The sequence below is a fragment of the Danio rerio genome, chromosome 5, assembly GCF_052040795.2.
Source record: "Danio rerio strain M-AB ecotype USA chromosome 5, GRCz13ab, whole genome shotgun sequence".
Lineage (NCBI taxonomy): Eukaryota > Metazoa > Chordata > Actinopteri > Cypriniformes > Danionidae > Danio > Danio rerio.
Window position 1 is genome coordinate 54,975,385 of NC_141025.1, and position 27,849 is coordinate 55,003,233.

Below are 27,849 nucleotides of genomic sequence, written 5' to 3' on the forward strand. Positions count from 1 at the left end.
CCATAGGGATTGGGGTATAAAACAGTAAACACTATGTTGAAAACATGTCAATTGGAACACAGTTCCTTCAAGTAGCTCCTTCATAGGATCGCAAAAGGGCATAATTGGGAACCACTGTCCTAGCCTGCAACAACTCAGAGTCAAGTGGACCAGGTTCCAACAATTAAACATTCCAGCGTCCAAATTTTTATTGCACTGGAAAAATGTGAAAAGAATAAAATAAAAATACAATACACTCTTCAACAATAATTCAATTTAGAATATATAACACCCCACAACGTGTTGTTACTTATCATTTTCAATTGAACTGCCACGCAGGTGTGTAAACGCACAAAGTTGTTACCTGATTTTAAGCATGAACAGCGACAAACAAATGACACGCAAATTTGATCCATTTATTTTATCAAAGCTGTGGGCACCCACACACTGGTGCACTGGGAGGCAGATGTATGATTGCATAACTCATTACATAATATGCCCCATCTTCTCCAATCCGGCTGCTCTTTCCTCTGGCAGAGAGTCAGGAAGGTTATGCGGAGCTGAGCTCTGCCCTGACGGATGCTCCCACAGGCCTCTAGCTAGACTTACAGATGAAAGCAAACGCTGGAGCAAGCAGACAAGATGAAATGCAGAAAGAGGAGAATGAGGGACAAGTATGATCAGGTGAGATCAAGTACAGCACTTCACAATAATTTTCCTTCAGGACTCACTATGGAAATCAAGTGGCAATCCAACAAGGAAGCACAACTGCTATACAACAATATACAAAAAAACAAGTTCCGTTATCTCATGGGTACAGTTGATTTGTGATTAATCAACAGATCTGAATGCAGTCAGATTACAAAGCAGCTTATTCTAAGACAATAAAACACATCCCGTACAGCTAGAGGAGTCTGATCCTCAAATGAATGATTCTAATAAACGTGACCTTTTAAGCAAATCAAACACACCGCAGAGCTAGTGTAGTCAGAGTGCCAAAATAAATGCTTCTAATGGGTCTGATCTTTTAATTGAATCAAATATCTACTGCACAATTAGTATAGTTCTTTTAGTCAACAAATGATTCTAATGAGTCTGTTCTTTTAAGTGAATCAAACACTGAACAACTCGTGTAGTCAGATTCCAGAACAAATGATCCAATGAGTCTGATCTTTTTAAACTTGATCAGTCTGGACTTTGAGTAAATCAAAGAAGTTTTTTCCAGACAAATTATTATAAATAGTCTACTCTTTACAGTAGTTAGTCAAACGTATACTGTACACCATACATCATACTGTACAACAATATAGATCAAACATAAGTCAAACATATACTGTACAACAATGCATATGAAATCACCACACATTTTTGCTTCATAGCAAATAAACAAATAACAAATATGTAGCAAAAAAAAAAAAAAAAAATTCATTAATTTGTTTAATAACTGAAAATGCTGATTATATAACCAATGACAATATCACAATAAAATAAATAAATAAATAAAACTACTTTGTATCAAGTTGGTTCCAGCTTTCTAATAGCAGACTAGAACAGATCAGCTTTACAAAAGCAAACGTTGCCATGCATGTGCTATAACACATTTAAACATAACATATTTTATATATAATTTCCACCAAAAACTTTTAACTGGATTTAAATAAGTTTGCTGATCATGCAATTGTGTTGATATGCATTTTCTTCAGTAAGCTGTGTATTTGCTCTGGCAAGATGTGTTACTCTGAAATTGTTCAAGTTTATAACCAACCATCTATCCATTGATGAGATGAGAAAAGTGTCCAAAATATAATTTTACTCCTGTGCATTGACTGTTGAGGTAATGGCCACCCCTTCCTGAACAGCTGCCTTTAATGTGTCTGATCCTTAAAAAGCCCCTATTAGAGGTTTTTGAAAATGACCTTCCATGCAGTGTATTATGCAGTTATAAGTGAATGAAAACATCCAGCTGAGATTTAAACCTGAAAATGTTTAAAAATTTGGGTTTAAAATAAGATTTAACCTATTTTAAATTAACGTGGTTTAAATTATTCATAATTTGTCCGGATCTTTTGCCTGTCCGTATCAACGACGACAACAAACAATACTAAATATGAACTACCGGATCCGGAAAAAACCATCAGATACTAGCGGAGTGCGAGGGATCATGGCATTGATCATGACGTGAAGAATACTATCACTGAGAGATGCCAGATATGCGGCTGTGGGAAATAAAAGTATAAAGTTCATTTTCGACAACAACACAGTATAGGCAACCGTGTGCTATGTTTATATATGAATACCAGTGTGTGTCCATCCATTTTTTTTTTAGGTATAATTGTAATTTAGCCTATAGTTTATTCACAACACATAACTCAAGAGAAGTAATGGAAGAAGAGACTCAGTCACCTACAGAAAGCTCACTAGCACCTCATATGAACCATTTCCACTTCAGCTGAAACAATTGTCATTTATAAAGGCATCTATTCAGTTTGTTCAAACTCAAGTAAACAGTATATGGTTAAGAGAAAATGGTTTTCTGAAGTCTCCTAAAACTCTAAATATAGAAGAGGCTAGAAGAGTGAGCACCACTCTTATTTAAAGGAACACTTTGATGTATCTATAATTACTGCATTTCTTTCCAAAAAGAAGTCAAATTTCAATGACAAGAAAGAGAGAGCGGCAGCCTGCTGAAGACATTAATTGTCCTGTGTTTGATGTCGCTGATCAGAAATGTGTTTGTTATGAGTTAAAGGCAGCAGCAATTAAGCCACAGAAGGCCTGTTTTTAGGCAAGCTGCTATGACGAAGCATAGATTTCTAATCTTATGCCCAACCCTTTAAGTCCATCTTTTTCATCTTGGCCTACAATTTCTTCATCTTGAACTTGAACTTAAAAAGTGTCAATAATTACTCTCATGCTGCTCCACATCCTAAGATCTTCATTCATATTTGGAGCACAAATTAAGATATATTGGATGAAATCCGTGAGCTTTTTCAGCCTCCATAAACAGCAGTGATCCATATTCATTCAAAGTCCAGAAAGGTACCAAAGAAAAATGACTCCCATGAGCTTGGAGGACTGCATCTATACATCTCTGCAATGACTCAAATAACTTATTAATAAAGTCATCTGGAACGGCAAAGAAAGTGTTATTGCAGGACTCCCATAGTTCATCAAGATTCTTTGAATTCATCTTCAATGCCTTCTCCATCTTACCCCAGACAAGTTTGATAATATTAGTGTCTGGTGACTGGGCTGGCCAATCCTGGAGCACCTTGACCTTCTTTGCTTTCAGGAACTTTGATATGGAGGCTGAAGTATGAGAAGGAGCGCTATCCTGCTGAAGAATTTGCCCTCTCCTGTGGTTTGTAATGTAATCGGCAACACAAATGTCTTGACACCTCAGGTTGTTGATGTTGCCATTCAAACTGCAGATCTCTCCCACGCCCCCATACTGAATGTAACCCCAAACCATGATTTTTCCTTCACCAAACTTGACTGATTTCTGTGAAAATCTTTGGTCCATGCAGGTTTCAATAGGTCTTCTGCAGTATTTGAGATGATTGGGATGCAGTTCAACAAATGATTCATCGTAAAAATCTACCTGTTGCCACTTTCCAAATGATCTACTAGAAGTCAGGTTATTCTTTGTTGCTCTTATAACTGGGATTGACAACAAGACTTTTGCAAGGTAGTGTACACTTTCATGTACTTCTTTACAGAAAGCCCAATTGGAGAAACCTATTACACAGTCAGGGAAATTGGATATTACATGCATGTCTGTTATATATTTTTCTATTTGGTAAACAGCACACCCATATACTGTAAGTACAAATGGATTAGCAAAACATGTAAATATTTAGAAATATATAAATGAATAATTGATTATTACTTTTTGACTGTCAATAAATTAAAGAATAAATAATGAATAAAACAAACCAAACCAACAAACAAATACATTCAAGCAATTTTCACTTGACTACGCAACTACAGAAAATTGTCAAGCAGCTGCAACGATGAATCTACTTTAACTTGAAAAGATATGCTTAAATATTAATAAGATCTGGGCAGCATGGTGGTGAAGTGATTAGCACGATCGCCTCACAGCAAGAAGGTCACTGGTTCGATCCCCAGCTGGCTTTGGTTTCCCCCAAAGTCCAAAGAAATGTGGTATACAGTTGAAACCAGAAGTTTACATACACTGTATAAAAAGGCACATGGCTCTTTCTGTTATGCTTAATAGTAGAATAATGCGAGAGATTTTTTATTTATTTATTTTTTTGATAAATTGTTATAACTGTTTTTGAAAGTCAAGTTTAGAAACAATAAGATTAGTATGCCTCTAAAAAGCTTAGGTGATGGTGTCAAGGTTTTGGAAGTTTCTTATTGGCTAACTGTCAACATTTGAGTTAATTGGAGGCACAACTGTAGAATAGTATTAAAGGAAAACCTCAAACACACTGCTTCCTTAGGAAAATTAACAAGCCAGAATCAACAAAAGTCAGATTACAATTTGCTAAATTACACTGGGAAAAAAAGAAAATTTTTTTGGAGACATGTCCTGTGGTCTGATGGAACTAAGATTAAACTGTTTGGCCATAATGGCCAGTGTTACATTTGGAAGACTAAGGGGAACGCTTACAAGCCAAGGAACACTATCCCAACCGTGAAGTATGGGGGCGGCAGTATCATGTTGTGAGGCTGTTTTGCTGCAGGAGGGACTGGTCCACGACACAGCATGGATGACATCATGAAGAAAGAACATTATGTAGAAATACTGAAGCAAAGTCTTAGGACATCAGCCAGGAAATTAAAACTTGGCCACAACTGGGTCTTCCAAACAGACCATGACCCTAAGCATACTGCCAAATTAGTTAAACTGTGCTTTAAGGACAACAGCGTGAATGTTTTGAAGTGGCCATCACAAAGCCCTGATCTCAATCATATAGAAAATTGTTGAAAAAGCTTGTGCAAGCAAGACAGCCAACAAATCTCACTCAGTTACACCAATTCTATGAGGAGGAATGGGCCAAAATTCCTTCAAACTATTGCGAGAAGCTTGTGGAAGGATATCCAAAACATTTTACCAAAGTTATACAGTTTTAAAGCAAAGCTAAAAAGAAATTCAAAGAAAAGTATGTAAACTTTTGACTGTCTAGAAATTAATAAAAAATCTCTAATAAAAACATTCTCTCATTATTCTGGCTTTTAGCAATTGTAAGGTAATCCTAACGGACCTAAAATAGCAAACATTTAGTTTGATTTACCATCAGACATTATAATTTTTTTTAAATGGTTATGTTTCTTTTTTTTTTTTTTTTACAGTGTATGTAAACTTCTGCTTTCAACTGTAGGTGAAATGAGTAAGCTAAATTGGTCATAGTGTGTTTCCCAGTGTTTGGTTGCGGCTGGAAGGGCATACGCTGCGTAAAACATATGCTGGATAAGTTGGAGGTTCATTCTGCTGTGATGACCACTGATGAATAAAGGGACTAAAAGAAAATGAATGAATGAATTAATAATTAATAAGACCTAAATAGATGTGTTGAATTAGATATTTTCATCCAATAAAGAATGTACCTGCCACTTCATTTTTACCAAAGACAAATTAATCAATGAAAGGCATGAGTATTTTAAAAAATATCGTGTGAGCGAACAATCAACCCGTGTGTTTGTGTGTGTGTGTGTGTGTGTGTGTGTGTGTGTGCTCAAAGTAAGTAAGAAGTGGGTAAAAAACACACAAAAAACAGAAATGCATCAGAGAAAGACGACTAAACAGATCTCTGGAGGAAGACCGCCATGGCTCCACCAGCGAGGGCCTGTCACGGCCACAACGCCACATAAATATTTAACAGCTATATTCAAATTACGAAACACAGAGACTCCTGCCTCAGATAAAAACACATATTCCTGGAATTATCAGAGGAATGCTAAAGTCGTGGCCCTCCCTCCTCTCACGTTAAAAAGAAAAGTAGAACGGGTTCATCAAAAGTGCTACAATGTAGGTGCATAAGTGTGTGTGAAATAAGGCAAGACAGTGTGTGTTTCTGTTACTGTAGAAAAACTTGTCCTTATATAGTCTAGATACATGAATTACTGAATGTGACAAGCTATCTGACCTTTGACACCAGAGGTGATGTAATGCCGGGTAGATCACCTTTGGGTTCATGATATAAAATTATTTAAGTTCATTTTGAAAATGAAATAATATAAAAAATAATATAGAAAAATTTTTTGAAATAAAATAAAATAAAAAATTATAATAATATTATAGAAAATAAAACAAAAACAATAAAGTGTAATATATATATATATATATAATTCAATTGCTTTCAGGACATTGAAGTAGTTAGATTATACAATCCAAGTATATTAAAATCAGAAAGTAGCTTTGTGTGAGAAGCAGACCAAAACACAAAACATTATTGGTCATTAAATAAAACATTTGAAAAAGTAAATAAATAAATAATAATAAAAAATAAATAAATAAATAAATAAATAAATAAATAAATAATAATAATAATAATAATAATAATAATAATAATAATAATAATAATAATAATAAATAAATAAATAAATAATAAATAATAAGAAGAAAAAATAAGGTAAAATAAAATAAATGAAAAAAATAAAATTAATAAAATAAAATAAAACACGAAGTTGATGATTTAAGTAATCATTAAAAAAATAATAATAAAATAGCTTTCAAGGACATTACAGTCCAGTTGAAGATTTTATATTGAAAGTCTTTTAAAATGAGAGAATAGCTTTGGGTGAGGAACAGACCAAAACATTATTGTCTGGAAATTTTCACCTCCACTTGAAGTGAAACACAACAACCAAGGGCGTTCACAATCAATGACTTTAAATCTGGCAGCATATTCCAGCATACTCAACCGGTATGAAAAACATGTTGAGAAGTAAAAGTGCAGATTATTGAAAAATAAATAAATATGAATACAGCATTCAATGGCAAAATAGCAATCTCCAGACTCATGTCCTTGCAGCATTTTTAAGAGCATATATAAATTAGAATTAAAACTTTCCAGTTCCTGGCAGACACCTTATACGTTGGGACAATTTAAAAAATAAAAAAATGGATGTAATAGAGGAATCTTCTAATGCAAAATAATTTCAGTACGGCATAATAATACTTATCTTTGATCAGTTTACAATGGTCTCAAACTCAATTGTTGGAGGGCTGTAGCTCTGCACAGTTTATCTCTAACCACTTCCTTCTCACACCTGCTTAATAGTCTTCAACACCTTGATTAGTTGGAACAGCTGTGTTTGATTAGGGTTGGAGCAAAACTGTGCAGAGCTGCGGCCCTCCAGCAATCCAGTTGGAGACCAATGAAGAAAAGGGCAGATTTCAGCAGATAAGTTGTAAAAGGCACAGAACAAAATAAAGATGTATATAACATTTCACTGCCTAAAATGTTACATTAAATTACAATTATAATTATTGTATAGTTCATTTGAAATGCTTAAATAAAAATGTTTTATTTTCCTTTTAAATAGAATGAAAAGTTTACATTGAAACAAAGCTAAAAATGAAAGAACTAATTAAGCAAACAAAGCAAACAACAAACAGAAAAAGAGTAAAAATCCAAAAGGAAACAAAAAGCAAAACAAATCGTAACCAAGCCAGACTATAAAACACTTTAACCAAGCCTAACAAAGAAAGACACAACAATAAAATACAAACAAAGTTCTGCCCAAAATGTCTACTTATTAAACTGAGGTGTTCTCTTTTTACCCTGAAGTATTTATGATTGATTTTCCTCCTGACCCTCTTGCAATACTGGGTTGGGCTCCTTCCTTTGAAAACTGTACTTTGGATCAAATCCAGACAATATGGAATGACTATAGCTAAATGAACAATAGTTATACATTTAAGACATGGCTAACAAAATTTTGTGATGTATTATAAATGGAAAAGATTAGTTATGAGAATGCAGGGAAACCAAATACATTTTTGAAAATTTGGAAGCCCTTTTTTAAATGTCTGGAGACTGACCAATGATAATGATTTTGACTTATGTATTTTTATTTTTATTTATTTTTTATCTCTTTTCCTCTTACTTTTTTTAGTCATTTCCATTAACGATGTATATAAGCTCTATATGTAATGTAAGTTAAAGTCAGAATTATTAGCATGTTTAAGTTGACTTGTGGATATGTGCAGGTATAGATTATTCATTGAGGAATATTTGTGCAGTTGTGGATGTACATGTGCATATATGTATTTATATTTTGTATACATTTATTTTTATTTGCTGGCATGAGGTGGATTATGGGTTTGTTCTTTAAGATGTGAAAAACGTAAAAATACAAAATATAAAAAAATAAATAAATAAAATAATATAATAAGGATGATGAAAATAATGATGATGATATTAATATTAATAAAAAAGATAATGATAATGATGATGATGATGATAATAATAATAATAATAATAATAATAATAATAATGATGATGATGAAGCAAACAAATAAAACAACAACAAAAAGTAAACAAATAAATAAACAAAAGATTAAATAAATAAATAAATAAATAAATAAATAAATAAATAAATAAATAAATAAATAAATAAAGTTAATTAATTAATTAATTAATTAATTAATTAATTACCTAAAAACCTAAACTATCATGTTAAAAAAAACTGTTTTAATTACAAAAAAAAAAAATGTAAACACCTAATTAATTATACTGTACAATGAAATGAATAAGAAACGTTCTGGCCAAATGTCCATTTTGTGTCGCAGTAACCCTTTAACCATCAACATAAAACAGAAAGATTGACAGATGACAAATGATGTAAGCATCAGTTGTTTGTCTCTCTAACTTAAGTGTGTACTCTGAAACCGACTGCCCTGCTCAATCTATTTATTTTTCTTTCTCAGGGTCTAATGTCATGTATACTCGTCTAGATACTTTAAGAAAACTGTAGCTTTGCAGTTTCACATTCTTCCTTAATCCTTCCTCTTGCTCAAGTGCCTTAGGACAGGGATGAACTGGACCGTTTCCAAAAGCAACACCATCTCAAAGAAACTAAGCATTATTTATGTTTAATCATTTCACTCTTTCTTTTGCTGCTTTTCCCACCAGTAATGGTAACTGTGTGTGGGTTGGATGGATGTGGGAGGGCATTTCATAATAACAATCGCTACAAAAACTTACCAAATTGACGAAAGACAAGCCACCATAGCTGTGTGCCACAATGAAGATGTTTTTGGCGAGTGATTTCGAGATGAAGTAGTCCCAGGCGTAGAGTGTGTGTTCTTCTGGACTGCCATTTTCCTAAAAAACAGAGAGTGGAAAAAATTGAAGAGGTTAAGGGGTCATATGATGCACTGATACTTTGAAATATTATACTACTAGGCTGTTACAGTAAATTCTTGATTCTGATTTGGTAAATGTTTTTTGGTGCACCATTACTTTCAGGGAAACACAAAGCTGAAGAACATTACAGTTCTGTATCATTTCAGCAAATGATTAGTTGAGACAGTGATGCCAAACTTCATCTATCAATCAGTCAATCAACTAACAATTATGTCACTTGTCTGCTATTGATGGCACATGCCTCGCTTGCTAGCACAAAATTGGCATTTGGAATCAGCAATGGAGGCTTGGAGGGCTATATTTACAGTTGAAATCTACATTAAGCCCTTTTTATAATATTATTAAAGTGCTGTTTAACAGATCACAGAAATCCTCACAGTATTTCTCAGGCTATGTTCACACTGCGAGTCTTAGTGCTCAAATCAGATTTCTTCTCAGATCTAATTTTTCTGCATGGCTGTTCACACTGCTCTTATAAATGTGGTTAATATCAGATTTGCAGTGTGAACAGATCATAGTCCTAAACTGACCTGCATGCGCAAAAGTACAATTACGGACAGCACAAAATGTCTAATTATGCACACGTGATACTGTATAACGCAAGCACGTTGTCAGATCATGCTTATATGACTATTGCCCTTTTCACAGACAACCGTGGTGTATTTCATGAACTGTAAAGGGTTGTTCTGCTACTACTAATGTGTATTTCTGCAATTTAAATCTAAAATAAGTCACTTCTGATTGAAAACACTGATCGTTTGTAATTTATGACAACCGCAATGTGAGTCTGTCTGACCACCGGTGTAGTGAACAGAAGCAGACTGAACTGTTAATCTCCATTTGCAGAGTTATTTAATTTTACTTCGTTATAAACAGCAGAGGGGCGAAGCAGTGGCACAGTAGGTAGTGCTGTCGACTCACAGCAAGAAGGTTGCTGGGTCGAGCCTCAGCTCAGTTGGCGTTTCAGTGTGGAGTTTGCAGACATGCGGTACAGGTAAATTGGGTGGGCTAAATTGTCCGTAGTGTATGAGTGTGTGTGTGTGTGTGTGTGTGTATGTTTCCTGGAGATGGGTTGCGGCCGGAAGGGCATCCGCTGCGTAAAAACTTGCTGGATAAGTTGACGGTTCATTCCGCTGTGGCGACCCCGGATTGATAAGGGGACTAAGCTGACAAGAAAATGAATAAACAGCAGACAAATGGTGGAAGAAATTGTCTCTTTTTTAGCTGTGCGAAAAATACAAAGTGTAGTATAAGCAGTGAATGGTTTAGTCGAGATTTACCCCTACGCAGTTTATGTAATGGTTTGGCCCTAATGTGTGTGTGTAGTTGAAGATGTAGCTTTTGGCTGTGTGCGCACTGGTGTTGGAGAGAATAAAGTTCTATGTGTAGCCCGCAGTGCGTATTAAGTGATAAAAAGCAAAAGTTACAACACGAAGTTCGCCCAACTTTACAATGATTTTGAGGCGGAGATGGGAAAGGGCTGTCATTGCAGCTTGCGCTTATGGTTTGCATTATGATATCCTCTGCCATTCAGAGGAATTTGTGGGTACAAGAGAGATCTCAGGTCTGGTGGGAGCAAATTGTGGTGCGTGGCGACTGACCACTTTCCCTTTTCTGTGTTTCCTCTGGTGTTGTTTACCGCGTTGGCATCTCCACACACGCTCTTCTTTCTGTCATTAAACTGCAGAGAAGCACCACATTGTCGCAAGTTTAATTATGTACCGAACGGAATGCCTCAATAAATCCGATCTGCCTGTTTACATGACAGTGGCATTGTCACATATCCGATATATATCTGATTTATTTCCACATATGAAGGAGGCCTGAAACCGATTTCTGAATATCCGAATGCATGCCTTTTTTTCCGTGTTTACACGGTCATAGAACAGATCCGATCTGTGTCACATACGACCAAAAAAATCGGAATTGGGTCACATTTACCTGGCAGTGTAAACGGGGCCTTAGTGTACACATATATAATTGCACTTTAAGCTTAATACTAGTAACTTGCAAAATAACTATGTATATAGCTATTGACAATAATAACTATATATAACAAAACTAAAAATGGTACTGGCAAAGACAAAAACTGTTTTTTAAACTATTATGTTAAAAATGTGTTGAAGAAAATTTATATCAATTTATATATTGTAAACTAACAAACATATATTACACTATTATACTAACTAACCAATTTAATAACTATATACTACACACCACTGTTGGATAAGTTACTTTAAAAAGTAATAGATTATAAATAACTGAATACTACTGGAAAATTGTAATCTGATTACATTACTAATTACTTCATATAAAAGTAATCAGATTACTAATAACTTTAAAGTTACTTTTAAAACATAAAACCTATTAAAAAATACTAAAACTACAACTCTTTCAGTAATTTATTATTCACAAATAAACATTACAATGGGTTGATCACAGCAGTCTGACACATTCAAAAGACTTAAAGAGATAGTTCGCCCAAAACTTCTCTCATCATTTACTTGTTTCAAACCGGTTTGTCTGTTTGTTTTAAACATTAAAGAATACATTTAGAGGACAACTGGATACTTGTAACCATTGACATCCATAGTATTAAAAGCACTTAAGTGTTTGGGTTTTCTGTGTTTATTTGATGTAATTAGTGTACTTATACCTAAATCTGTATATTACATACAAAGTATGAGGCAGATCGGTCAGTTCTTATGACTTGCGGTTTTCAACTATGTGTGCCTGTAAAATGCGAGCGTGAGCAATATGTGTTCCGAATATGAAAAAAAGACGTTATGGGGGAATGGTCCCATAAGCAGCTACATGTCTTATCACAATCAGAAGATACCTTCACTCCCGATCCTGCACTGTGTTTTTGAGTGCCGGTGTCCTCCTTGTTGACGAGTATTGTGGTAGAATGCTTTTTGTTCAAGCGTTTGAACAAGTTGCAGGTGTGCCAACCATATTATAAACAAATAACTGGCAGTTAAGTTACTGGGAAAAAAATACACACCCGATGTGTAACATATCTACCAAAATAAATATTTATATTTTTATATTTAATACAAAAACAACTAATTTGTTTTCTATTTTACAATTTTTAAATGCCTAAAATGTTTTGTATTGAAATGTTAATATAAAAGGCTATCTAGTTCCCTATTAATCTAATACTGAAACAAACCAAAAATTGGACAGGAGTTTGGATATAACTCCTTTTTTTTTCGGACACTTTACTTTTTATTGAACTGGAATTTTGTGCTGGAAATTAAAACTGAATTCAGAAATAGTTTTGAAACAAATATTTGAGCTTAACAAATTAAATTAAATATGTAGGGTAATAGATGTCTTTAGTGGAGTGCAAATAACACTGTTTCCTAATCCACAAAAGGAAAGTAGTAATGTAAAGAGTGAAATATGAAAAAATAAATAAATAAATTCACAAAACAGAAGGCCATATAAAACAGATCAAAATTCACAATAAAGATGTCAAGTCATACAATATTGATAGCATTTACTCCACACAAAAAGTCGTTATAAAACGATGCATCTTCAGTAAGAATTTAAACACCTTAACAATACTCCTCACATAACTTAACAATGAACATCTTCACCAGTTCAAAAAAAATAAATATTTCCGCATCATAACTTTAAACAGAAACACTTCCACATGAACCCACATACAGTATATACATCATTAAAAAATATTTCCTGAGGACAGATTAATCACACTATATCTGTGGAACAATAAAATTTAAAAAAATTCACATCAAATTACCAAAAAAAATGTAGAGATTATAGTTACTTTATATAAACTAACAACCCGAATATAATACACAATGTTTTAACACAACAAAATATAAAGTTTGACCTCTTTAAGTCAGAGACTGCCTGAAGACGTGCAACCCATAAACTCACAGCCAGCCGCATTCACTCGGTTAAATATATCTGTCTCAATCAATGACTCTTGCATACTGCAAATGCCTCCGATGCAAAACTCAATAGATCGCGTGACGTCAAGTTTAAATCTTAATTTGTACCCCACTGACTGATCAATACGGCCTCTATACCAGCGATAAACACATAATCGGACTACATGGGAAGGTCACACAAGCAGGGCACAAACACAACACTCGTAATTAACACTGGCCTGAGGTTTAATGCTCTACGAATGCAAGGAGAGAGAGAGGAAGAGGGAAAGAGAGAATTTTAAAAAGCCATTTTATTACAAAACAGGGCTACGTTTCATTTTACAACTGCTTCTGTGGTTCCATAATTCCATCAGGTCACATTAATACGGTCACAAAATAAATAAAAAACAGCGTTAAATAAATCAATAAATATTTAATTAAATTTTACCCACAGATTGTAAAAAATAGATCATCAATTATGATTTCACAAATGGCTCCTTTGCAACAGTCTTTTAGCCCTAGGGTTAACAAATCTTTTGTGGATTTATAAAAATGAAAGTGAACTACAGTAGTAGTCTAGACTTTTTTGAACAATTTTATAAATGTGACAAGCTCTAGACTTAGATTCACACACTGAAAGAAATAACTTCTTGGTGTAGTAAAATCTAATAAATTTACTTTCAAAATCTTTAAACTGTAATATTACTGAAAATGTCAAGGATAACTACACTGTAAACTATCGTGGTTTCCTTACATTTTTTAGCTGAATCAAATTAACTTTATGAGTTCATAGAACTTATATTATGTTAAACTCATTTAAAACAACATGCATAACTTATAAAATTAAGTTAGAACATGATTAACTTAGTTTAACAAGTTAAAATGAACTAAAAATATATGTAGTTATGACTAACTGATCATATCATTTCTTACAGTGTAGTATTTACACATTTACTTGATGCAATACATGAAATGAGTGAGTTACATACTATTGCGCATTTACTTGTAATATTTAAATATTTTCTAATAATTGCGAACATAATAATACTACATCCATTTTAATAATGGCTATGTCGTAATGGATGTGTAGTTCCCAAAATCTTTTGCATGGGATTGAATTAAGACAGGATATTGTGAAAATAAAAGCAATCTTAGTTGTTTCAATTTGGGAGAATTTGTTAGAGTTTAATCTCCACTAGTTTGTAAATTAAGAAGTGTTTTTAGTATGTGTCCTTTAGTTTTCAGGTTACCACCTTGGAGAAGAGAAGCACCCATACTTTGGATCTTGGCATTTTAGTTACCAGCATTAATGTTTGATGCTTCACTCATAGAGTCTATAGCTGTGCTAACACTAGCTCTGAGATCAGTAAGCATTTTTAAATTAAATTTGCTCCTGGGTTCAATTTGCTTAAAATAATTTGAAATGACACATTTCAAGTCAGTGGAAAAGTGTCTCTCAATTAAACTAAGTTACACCAAATGTACCAATTTGTAATCAATCAGATTTATTTAAATTGATAAAACAAGAACATGAGATTACTTGATTAATTTAAATAAATAGACTCAAAATTAAAGATAATTCATGAACTTTTACTTAATTTAGGACTGTTAGATTGAACATTAAGTAAATGTTACATGCTTTTGACAAGTTATTTGTACCAGATGTAAGTTTTTTTTTAAAGTACATTTTAAGAGTATTTTTTTTTCAGTGCATCTTTGTTTCCGTATTAAAGAAAAAAATAATAATTAACAGCAACAGCAGCGTTTCCTCCGAGTTTTCCCCACAAGCCCAAAGACGTGTGGTATAGGTTAATTGGGTAAGCTAAAAATTGTCCATAGTGTATGGGTGTGAATGAGTATGTACAGTATGGACGATTCCCAGTGATGGGTTGCAGCTGGAAGGGCATCCAATGCGTAAAACATATGCTGGATAAGTTGGCGGCTCATTCTGCTGTGGCGACCCCAGATTAATAAAGCAATTGAGCCAAAAAGAAAATGAGTGAATGAACATTACTACCACCATCTCCAAATGATACTGTTCCGACTTTAGTCTTCCTGCTCATGCAAACTGCAAGCCTTGCCTGTCCTAAAACAAAATGTAAAATCTAAAGAGAGGAAGGGTATTACAGAGAGAAAAAAAAAGTTAATTTTGAATTTTAAGTTCACTTTTTTTACAAATAGATAACTAATGTTCAAAACATCCATTTAAACACCCAAATAAACTCATTATCATTTAACATATATGAAATTTCATCAATCCCCCATATTTCTTTGAATTTTGGTAATTAATCCATTTTTAACCGAGAGACTTTAAGCCCCAAAAACAAAGGGACAACACTTATTGCAACAACATTTTTTCCTTGTCTATTTACTGCTAATTTTGCAGTGCCAGAGATAAAATTAATTAAAAATCATCACATATCTTTTTAACTGCACTTGTTGAAGAAAATCAATTAATTTAAATTATCTTTTTTTTTTTCTAAACAAGATGTAGCTTTAATTGAAACAACAATTCCCATAAAATGAAAAACAAATTATTTGCCTTAAACAATATATATATGTATATATATATATATGTATATATATATATATATATATATATATATATATATATGTATATATATATATATATATATATATATATATATATATATATATATATATGTATGTGTATATATATATATATATATATATATATATATATATATATATATATATATATATATATATATATATACATATATATATATATATACATACATATATATATATATATATATATATATATATATATATATATATATATATATATATATATATATATATATATATATATATATATATATATATATATATATATATATATACATATATATATATATATATATATATATATATACATATATATATATATATATATATATATATATATTTTTTTTTTTAAAGATTAAAGTTAAAGAACTAAACTAAAGTTAAAGAAAATACAAAGCATATTAAGCTTCTGTTTAAAACGCATGCTCTGGCCTATGAGAGTAACTTTCAAATTTTACATTAGTGAAAAACAAATATTTCTTAGCTGAGCTCTTAATCAAAATTATATATATATATTCTATTGTAATAATTCTGTTTTAAACTTAAAATATATTACTTGAAAAATAAAACAAATAATAACAAATTGAAATGAAAGATGTATTTTTAACTGAATGAAGTATCGCTTGAAAGTATCAGTGTGTATCCTTATGGCTAATAATAAACACCTGAAAAGGAGAGAAAGAGAGAGAGAATAGAAAGGGCATTCTTTCCCTGGCGCATGCAAGATTGATCTGTGTGTTTGTTTGTGAACACAGCAATCGTTTAAATGCAGAATAACAAGTAAATTAGAGAAAAATCACTAGCAATAAGTGAACAAACGTGGGTGTCAGTGGCATAAAAAAACAAGAAACAATGAATGTGCCATGGTATAAAGAGCTCGGCCTTATTGCAATCAGCCCCTTAAAGTTAGCAGCCTTGCCCCACGTTTAGCCTCTCTCTCTCTCTCTCTTGCTCTCCCCTAATCTTGCATCAGCTCTCCCACATTGATTAGCTTTTTGAAAAGCACAATAATAAGTGAATTAGAGCTGAAGGAGCTGGCAGGAGGGAAGAGATTTCCTGTCACCGAGATGGCTTGTGTTGGCGAGGGGACACAAATATGAAAGTAAATAAACAGGCTGGTGGGGAGGGGGGGCGGGGGTTACGGTGTGATGCAACTGGCGGAAAGCGCTGAGCCCAGATCTCCTTGGACGGAAACGGGGGACGAGTCTGCGTGTCTTTCTCTCTCACACCCCTCAGACATCAAAGCTTTTTGAAGAACCAAAGCTGAGTCATCATTGCAGTGAAGCTTTTAATATTCATAAAGCTCTCATGTGCTCAGATGTATGGACACAATGAGGTGTAGGGGACAGTGATGGGTTTATGTCCACTCACTACACTCAACTAATTATTTCAGCTGCTTGTTCAAACTACTTATTTAAAATGAGCTGAATCAAACATAGTTCTTGAGTTTTTTTGGGAGGGCTTATTTTTTATATGTTCGATCCACTTAAATTTGTAAAAAAAATTGAGTTAATTTATTTGTCAACATGGAGGAACTGTGTGGAACCCAGCAGTTTTTTTGGTGTATATAAATGATTCTGAGTGTAGATGATTCATCAGTTTGTGATATTCTGAAGATGATGGAATTAAAATGTCTCCAGAATGTTTCATTAAGATGTAAGGAATCCTCGTGTTTTATAGAATATAGCTATTTTTTTTTACTGATGTAACCAAGGTCTGAAAGAAAAAAGAACGTCAAGTCCGTGCAAAATCAAACACAGCATTAATAGGCTGAGGGAAATTTAGTTGATGTCAGTGTGTTGCGATGTGGTCAGGGTGTTATGAGTTGCTGACTATAAGTGAAAAGAGCCAACAATGCTGTTGAACAGGGGAAATATTAAAGTTACAGATGTAGGCCTAACAAATTATTTAAAGTAGTAAGCACTGTTGCCTTACAGCAAGAAGATCGCTGGATCAAGTCCTGGCTAGAACAGTTGGCATTTCTGTGTGGAGTTTGCATGTTCTCCCTGTGTTCATGTGGGTAACCACCAGGTGCTCCGGTTTCCGCCACAGTCCAAAACCACACAGTATAGGTGAATTGAAAAACTTGAAGTGTACATAGTGTGTGAGTGTATGGGTGTTTCCCAGTACTGGGTTGCAGCTGGAAGAGCATCTGCTATGCAAAATATTTGCTTGATAATTTGGTGATTCATCTGCAGTGGTGACCCCTGATAAATAAAGGGACTGAGCTGAAGGAAAAAGAATGAAAATGGTACGATGTGCAATTAAGTCAATTATTTTATAGTGAAGTAAACATAAGACTGACCAGTATTGCTCACTCTGTACATTTATGTGTGTGTGTGTCTGTGTGTCTCCACTGTTGCACAAGGGTGATGCCATATAAAACCAGGTAACATCCCCCTCCCCTTATCACCCCAGCACAGAGTCTGACACCTGGCCCACATACACACGCACACAACACTGACTTCCTCCAACCCTTCCCCTATGATTGACTAGCTCCTCTGATAGAGCCCACACTTATCTAAACAGCATTTGCATATTTGTGTAATTATTTCCTAGGGTTAATTGGCTCCTGTGAAACAATACGCCCGTAGAGACCAGTTCCCGGTGACAGGTTCACCCTCTTTCTCTCTCGCTGTCAGCCCTCATCTAATCCATGCATGTGCAAGACCTGGAGGACTCGCAGACACCATAGACCTGTTGCTCACATATCACTGCAGCAGCATATTGAAAATAAGTTCTTTATTTTAGCTGTTCAAAAGATTATTTGTCAAAGACGAAAGGGGGATTTCAGCATCAAAAGTGCTAATGCAAGTTTACATTCTGCTGTACTTTAAAAAAGGTGCTATAAGTATATTGTTTTTTTTTAGATTTGTTTGTTTGCATTATTTATAGAAAAAACAACAGATGTTGACCAAAGTGCTTTACAAAACAGCCAACATACATAAGCTATATATATATATATATATATATATATATATATATATATATATATATATAAACCAAATGTGTAAAACAAATTACAATAAAAGGTGCAGTAGGTGATTTTCTTCAGAAAACTATTTTAGCTTCACGCAGAGCTGATGAAGATGTAGTTGCCAAAAATGGGCCAACATTATATGGACAGATTAGTTTGTTCAGCCACTGAAATCTCCCGGTGAAAGATTGATGTGACTATTTTCCGTTTCCGTTTTAATCCTTTTACAGCATCGATAATGTAGATTTATATTTAGTTTAACAACAAAACATCAGTAAATAGTGCTATTCTACCTGGCCAAAAAGCTAGACAGTTGCTTTTATATTCACATTGAGTCATTTCTGAACAATGACAGCCTGTGACATGCTCCCGATATTGTTTACCACACTACTCAGGCTTAGTAATAAGTATAATTTTTGCAGCCCGCTGGGCCAACCACTATGTACACTTCTAACTGGCAAATGACATGAACTAGTGAGTTGTCTGCTGTCGTGTCGTGTCGTGTCACGGTGGGCGCGTTCGTGATTTCAGGAGGTGTGGCTTTAAAACACAGTCCCTCCCCTGCTGTCCAAAGCTAATATGCTAACTGGTTAGCATTTTGACAGGTCACCTACTACAACTTTAATTAATTACAATCAAAAGCAAGAGACAGAAGGTGATTTTTCATTTTTTTTTTAAATGAGACATTAAAAGCACCAAGTGAAGAGCATGAACTGATATGCAAAGTCAGACTCTTCCACGGACAAGGGGCTGTGACAGAAAAGAACACTGTCTCCTTTTGAGCTGAAACTGGTTTTCTGACCTAATTGGCCTCAGTGAAGTGTGCCAGTGAAGAAGCTCACCAAAGTAAGTCGGTGCCAGATCGTTCAAACTTTTAAAAAGAAATACAAATAACTAGTATTGAATCCTAATATACTAAACTAAATAAAATGTGTTACAACAATTTGCTAGTAAATTACATATAAAGTAAAGTTCAAATAAAGGTGAATTTCAGCCCGGCGATGCTAAAGATGCAAAATGCACATTGTGGAAAAGTCTGGGATTCACCTCAATTGTGTCATCGAGCAAAGTTAAGAAAAATCTATGAGGATGAAAAACATCCCCTGATATATCTAGAGCAAGAGTTCTCAACCTTTTTTTACTTTAAGGCCCACCTCTTTCTCTGATCAATTTAAGGCACACCTGTCTGACATATTAAAAAAAAAAAAAATATATATATATATATATATATATATATATATATATATATATATATATATATATATATATATATATAACTATAACAAAATATACATAATTAAAAAAAAAAAATATATATATATACCGTTTCAAAGAGAACCCCAGGTCAACAGGGAGATTGCAAAAGACCAGCTTCTGCTTTAAACTGAATATCATTATTTTATCGTTATTTTACATTCTATGGCAGAAGCACCATTGAGGCTCACTAGATCTTCCTGTATGGGCGTGCTTCCATTGTAAAACACTCACAGGACATTAATTTGGACTACTATGCAGATATATGAAATAGTTCACAGAAAAATAAACAATGAGAGACTTTCACTTCATGCATAGGTTCATGACTGAACAGACAACTAATTGCATACATGCTCGTGATCGAGGCTGTTTTTGCGTGAGTTTGAAGTAATCAATCAGTGAACAGAAAAAAGTGCATTACTTCGATCATTTTAATATAGCATATTAATAATGAAATCAAAAAAATTATAGTATAATATTAAGTGTTAATTTTAAGGTTAATTTCGCTGCCCACCTGCAGGACTGCTGCAGGAAGCTTTATATAATATAATTAATTACTCATTTAAAGACGACGCCTTCAAGTAACTAATCCAATGTAACAATATATTATATAAAAAAAATAAATAAAAAAAAAACAGGTCATATTTCGAACAATAATACTTTTACCACATGTTAAATGGACCATAGAGCACAACAAACATTCTAATCAATTGTTATTTCAATATTATGTTAATCGTAATACTGTATTTTATATGGTATTCTTTAATTTAGGTATTTTCCTTAATATGTCATCAGAAATGTTATTCAATTAAAATCCCCTCAAAATTGTGTTTTATATAATCTTTTGTTAGTTTTAAAAATAACATACAATTGTAGATCAGAAAAGGAATATTATTGTATTTGTACATAAACTAAGACAAAACATATATTGAAATTGAATAGGTGAAATATATTTATTTTTGCATACATAAACATTTGTATAAGGTTGATGTAATGTTAAAGCAGACACTTTTTATTTCTATTTTAAATGCTGCAAAATTAGAGGACAACTTACAGTTTAGTTCTTGACATAGTGCCTTAAAGTTTAGTACTCTGTATATATTAGCACTTCGCAAATCAACATGTCACATCCTATGACCCATATTTCTAAAAAATGCAGTCCCATCAGGCAAACAAACAGTAAGCCTATTAGAGCCTTGCTTATATAATGAATGTAAAAATTAAGCTGGTATTCAATTTAAACTGCATACAGGAAAATATAATTGGTTAGCAATTCATTTTTACCATCCTTATTAATTTATTTACTGCACTTTGACTTTCATAGTCCTGTAGTGTTACAAGTCCTACATAGTATTTTAGTTAATAGAATAAAAACTGCAAGTGAAAAAATAGAGAATTGCAGTTAAAAATAGTTCTAGATGGAGTACAACATGTTGAACAGTGTCACGCTGCAGGACTTTTCAAGCTGTTAAACTTAGCACAATGCTGCCAAAAACAGTTAGCCAACTGCCTGCTTGTTTCCAAACAAATACATAAAACCATTTAATACTTATTTAAGACACGCACGCACGCACGCACGCACGCACGCACGCACGCACGCACGCACGCACGCACGCACGCACGCACGCACGCACGCACGCACGCACGCACGCACGCACGCACGCACGCACACACACACACACACACACACACACACACACACACACACACACACACACAGGACAGAAGCACCACATTTCTAGACACAGGAAGTTAACATATATGTATACGGTGCACTGTGTAACTGTCCATATGCTGACAATATACAGTATGGATGACTTACTACAGTGTATATGCCAAAGAGTAAAAATACAACCCAGGCGTATTGAAAATTCAATTATTGCAAAGTGTATACATGTTGCTCAAGGAGTGGTCCACTGCACATTTAACGAATCCATCAGAGGGCACTGTCCACATTACTATGTTACGTACATAGAACAAAGTGTATCCTACATTTCAGATAAACGTCCTTCTTGTACACATCCATGAAAAGGCGGGGCTTGTTGTACAGATGACCTATAGCGAACCACTGATCTACTGTAAACCATTCCCAAATTCAACCATTAGCATTTTGAAAAGCAAACATAAGAGTGAAGGTAATTGTGAACACACAATTTAACCTTGATTTTATATTGCTTTTATCTGTTTTTTTCAGAACCATGCTTCCACAAATTTAAAGTCATAAAATCAGATTCACAAGTATAAGATCATTAATAAAGTGAGCACCTGAAGAAATTGACCATGCCAGGAAATGTGTCCTTATGTAATGCAAACATATTGACCTTGTCAGGAAATGTGCAAAACTTTACATGAAAAAAAAAAATTGTATTTGTCGATAATATGTTCCTGCAAATATCATTAGGGTGAAAAGGAACAAAATGTGTTGGTGTCATACTGTCTGTAGTGTTCTTTTAATCAAGAACGTGAAGTTAAACATAAGTTTAAGTGAGTTGTGCGAGTTCACAAAAATATACGCTGTAGCATGTATTTCCAAACACATGCTTTTTGTTTTTGTGTGCAAAAATATGAGACTATCACATAAGGTAAAATTATTATATCAAGCGACCTAGGGTCCATTCTTTGCGTGTGGATTACTCCATTAGTTGGATTTGGTAATTGACAATTACACAATCCAAGATTGTTTTGTTCTTTAAAACTCATTCAATAGTTGTTAAAGCAACAGGTCTGACATTTTAACATTTAACATTTTAATTTGATTCTTGAACTTGTTTACAGAACTAAATTAGCCAGAGATATATTGTCAAGATTAAAAGATCCAGGATCTATCAAATAATCTCAGATCATTTAAGTGAGGTACGAAGAACAGAACCCTTCTTAATACTAGGATCAATATTGATAAATGGGTAACACTTTACAATAAGGTTCATTAGTTAATGCATTTACTAACATGAACTAATCATGAACAACACATGTACAGCATTTATTAATCATAATTGAACATTTACTAATGCATTGTTAACATCCAAGTCCATGCTTGTTAACATTAGTTAATGCACCATGAGTTAACATGATCTAACAATGAACTACTGTATTTTCATTAACTAACGTTAACTAACATGAACAATTACAGTAGTGAATGTATTGTTCATTGTTTGTTCATGTTAGTAAATGCATTAATTAACATTATCTAATAAACCTTATTGTAAAGTGTGACCGATAAATGTTCACTTAAATATCACATTTAACACGAAGTAGCAGCATCCACAACATTTTTTTTTTTTGTATGTGGGTTTGAAACTGGAATTTGAAGACAGCCTTAAGAATAATTGTTTGCACTTTACTGACATTTTTATTTATTTATTTATTTTTTTTTTATTGGAAGTGATGAATAACAGTCCAGTAGGATGACTTAAAACTGCTAAAATTACATTATGTTTAAGTTTTAGTTGTGAAAATGCAAATTAATTTAAACTGTGAAGCTGATCAACAGTGTATACTGGTTAACATTGTATATTTATTTGTGCATTAAACTTGGCTAAAATTAATTTATAAAAGATCTCTAAAATATGACAAATACAGTTAATGTTTAGCCAACAAAAAATAAAAAAATAAAATGAAAAACAAACCAAAACAAAACAAAAAGCTGAGCTAGAATTGATCAAGCTAAAGGTTATTGCACACTGAATCTGAAATTTTCGTCTGTAATTTTTGCATGTTAAAAAATTTATTCGACCTTATGTTGTGTCAATCATATTGACACTGCCTCTAAAACTTGTCCGCTAAAAAAAAAGAGAAAAAAAAAAGGGATTTGAGAGGTGTTCTGTCAGTTCAGAGCCACAGTATTAGTGAAAAACTAAATACAGAATGCCGTCATTTGAGCTACAGATCACACTGCCTCTGAAATTTTATTCGTCATTAAAAAATTAAAACCAGGTTCAATTTTTTTTCCACTTTTCACATCTGGTAAAAAATATATATATTTCAAAGGTGATTTGACAGTTCAGAGCCACCATACAAGCGAAAAGCTAAATATACAGAATGCCGTCATTTCAGCTACAGATCACACTGCCCCTGAAACGTTTATCCTTAGTAAAAAAATTACAACCGGGTTTGATTTTTTCCACTTTTCGCATCCAAAAAAACGCTTCGAGAGGTGTTTTGACAGTTCAGAGCCACCAAACAAGTAAAAAGCTAAATACAGAATGCCGTCATTTGAGCTACAGATCACTTAACGACAAACACAGTGCATAAAATAAAAACAGAATGTGGTGGACAGTTGAGAACCCCTACATGCTGGTATGCTGCTTCAGCCTCCACAAAGACATTTTAATTGAAGCATGGTCCGCTTTCGATCCATTGATTCGACATGTCAAAGCGGCCGGCATCTATTATAATGTCTATGGTACTGCTAGTCTCCGTTCAGGATTTGTTCACATATGTACATGTGTGAAATTTCACAAGCAATGTGTCAAAATTCCACTGATTTCCTGAAATAAACTTTGCATTTCGAAATATTCGTGGCGCAGTTTTTTGATAATGAGCTCTCCTTTGTCTCTACGTAGGCTAGTATTAAATGAACTCAACATTAAGCCTATTCCTTTCTTTTTCTACTCTGGAGAAGAGAGGTGAACAATGTATCACTGCTTGAACTGACTCTAAACTGTTTCACGTTTTTTATTGAATTAATTAATACGCATCAGACTCAGTGTGCAAGATTTGTTTACATGACAAATTTTTCACATGACTCCGAAAAAAATGCATACGAAAATTTCAAACTTCAGTGTGCAAACTCTTTCTGACCACACAGGAAAAACACTGTCCTCTCAGCTTATTTCAGAGAGCATAGTAATAATTTCCTTTGGATAAATGATTAAATGTTAAACAATCATAGCTGATTGAGTGTCAAGCTTAATTGTGTATTGCATTATCGCTGGAGCCATTAATATGTGGACCTACTTTGTCAGTGTTTGCCGAGATTTACGTTAAGTGATTCACATGTCCGTTAGCCTGTCACTAGCTCCACATGGCTAGCGCTTACAGAGACCGTGAACTGATAGTAAGAAATACGAGTCTGGGAGAGCCGATAATGTTGGAGGATTTTAAAGTTGGCAGTGTGAGCGCAAGGGTTTGTATACTCGGATAAGGTTGAGGCTGGGTTTCGTGGCGGCGCGTGGACTTCCTGATAGCGCAGTTAGCTTGCATGGAACATTAGACGTCTTGGGCTGGCAAAAGGAGCACTGGCACTCACTTCCTGCAGATTTGCCGTCCACACCTGGCCAGTTTCAGACAAGGTGCTCGTTCAGAAAAGAGTGTGACCGCAGCAGGAGCCCTCATATCTAGTGGAGGGGAAAGGAGGAGGGCAGAACATGAACCGAGGAGATGACTAGAAAATCACAAGTAATTAACGACTAGCGAGCCCACCGAAAGCCAGTAAGATGACAAACGAGGCCAATGGGGAAGATGCGGGCAGAATATCAACATGCTTAGGGAAAACAGGAAATGAAAAAGGCACGGGGGGGTTGCAGACTCTTAAATAAAGGAGGTGGAGGTATGGTGCTGATAAACAGCAGACTGTACTGTGACAGCGATGTGACCTTGTTAGCATGGAGCTAATCTCCACGAAATTTGCTAGTGCATTGTTTCAAATCAATATCTCATTAACAAACTACAAAGGCCTAGGCAAAAGACAGCTCTTGGCTGCGTGTGGGCAGAAAGGTCATCTCTGTGACATCTCAACCTGTCTCACTCAAAGCCTGTGATTGTCAGATTAAATTACTGCTCGGCTTTAATTGATGTTAGGGGGAAGAAGGCGCAGACAGTGGTTTGTGTGTCGTTGAGCAGCGGAGGCCCGCTGTGAGGGCCCTTGGTTTGGCTTCTGACAGCAGATTGGATGAGTTTCTTGGTTGACCTAACGGGAAGATTGGGAGCAGACATCTGAGCAGAGTTACAGCGGGATTCGCCCCGAGAGCGGTTACAATGCACAGCTTCAGAGAGAGCAGATCTCAGACGGTGGCAGGGGTTGACAAGCAGTTCATATGCAAAAATAACAGAGGACAACACGCACAAACAAGCACATGGAGACAGCTGCCTCAGACACACAGACGGCTCACATTCTCGCTCTTGCTTTCTCTCTGTCTCACTCCTATATATATGTTGTGTGTACCTTGTAAAATATAAACACGGGTCTATATGAATCATATGCTTCCAGAGTCCAAAATTAACTCCACAAATGTGACATACAGTATGTATACAAAAAAGTAAATAAAACAACACTGCAAATAGAGACTGCTGGATACTATGAGGTTTAAAACTAACTGTAAGGATGACAGTCTGACATGTTGTTAGTTATGCAAATGAGCTGAATTAAAGACATACAAACATAATTGTCTAGAATAGAATCAAATATCAACACCGTTAAAAGAGCATCCTCAAATTGCATTATGGGATGCAATTTGTACTGACATGATGGGTCTTCTGCTTTAACAATTTTTCCAAATTCATTCATTCACTTTCTTGTCAGCTAAGTCCCTTTATCAACCTGGGGAATGAATCACCAACTTATCCAGCATATGTTTTACGCAGCGGATGCCCTTCATGCCACAACCCAACACTGGGAAACATCCATACAAACTCATTCACACACATACACTACGGCTTATTTAGTTTATTCAATTCACCTACTAGCTTACTATTGTGAAAATGAAAGTAAACTCCATTTCTCTCTCTCTCTCACTGTGTCCCATTTGACCTGTAGGCATGACTTTTCCTCTCCTCTCGGCTGTTACAGCTTTACTCCTAGATACAGAACACGCTTGACACGCTCAGTAAGCTAGTGGGATATTTATATTTGTTTATTTGCTATAAATGATCGTGTTGTTCTGTGCATGCATTTGAGTTTTTACAGGTACAGTTCAAACATCTGACTGTTTGTATTAAAGGACAAAATTGTAATCCATATATGAATATAAATATATTTATAAATTTCTTGTGCTGTGAAGTAAAATATAAAATTGTTGATGGAAATCATCGTCATTGCACCGTGATGAACAGAGATAACAAATTGAACCGAATCAATGGCATGATAATCGTAACTGAACCGAATCATTAGACCAGTGTAGGTTCACACCTCTAACGATTATGCTGTCAAACTGTTGTGTAAACGCAACATCACACTCGTAGCAGTAATAAGCAGACGATATGACGATATGGTGGGACTCGATCTGGGGCCTCGTGCCAATACACGCCTCCCACCAGTGCTGAAATACGGCCATATCGCACTGCTACTCAAGTAATAATGCGCATATATTTTTCTTTTTATAACTTTTTTCCAAATTATTATTATTATTTTATTTTTTAATTTTTTTGTCATGATCATGTTATTAAAGAAACTGGTCAGGAAGTGAAGTTGGAGAGGGAAAGAGTTGGACCGGATTGGGATAAACAAATTGCAATGGCACTATATGTGGGCAATTTCCACAAGTAGTCATGGGATGATAACTGGTTTCAGGGTTGACCGTGGTTTGGAAAAAGTTAAGGTATTAAAACCACACACACAAAAAAAAAAAAAAAAAAAAAAAAAAAAGAAAAAGTTATACCATCTCTAAGGTATATGTAAAGTTTAAGTGTTTTTTTTTTGTTTTTTGTTTTTTTAGGTGTTGTAAGGAAATCTGTGTTTTTAAAGTTAAAGTAGATAGTAAAAGTCAAAGGTTTATTTTAATTATGCAGCTTAACCTGTTTACTGTGCCTAAAATATAATATATTGTGGTAAATGGGGGAAAAAATAGTTATTTACAGTTATTTACAG

General features: G+C 34.2%; 1 protein-coding gene across 2 annotated transcripts in view; it reads right to left on the minus strand.

The window, feature by feature from the left end:
- The window catches only part of arb2a (ARB2 cotranscriptional regulator A), a 319,558-nt gene that overhangs the window by 144,568 nt on the left and 147,141 nt on the right, over window positions 1-27,849 (minus strand). For both annotated transcript variants that reach the window (NM_200418.3, NM_001431106.2), the window contains 1 exon segment: window positions 9,162-9,281. In NM_200418.3, coding sequence (NP_956712.3) covers window positions 9,162-9,281 — 120 coding nt within the window.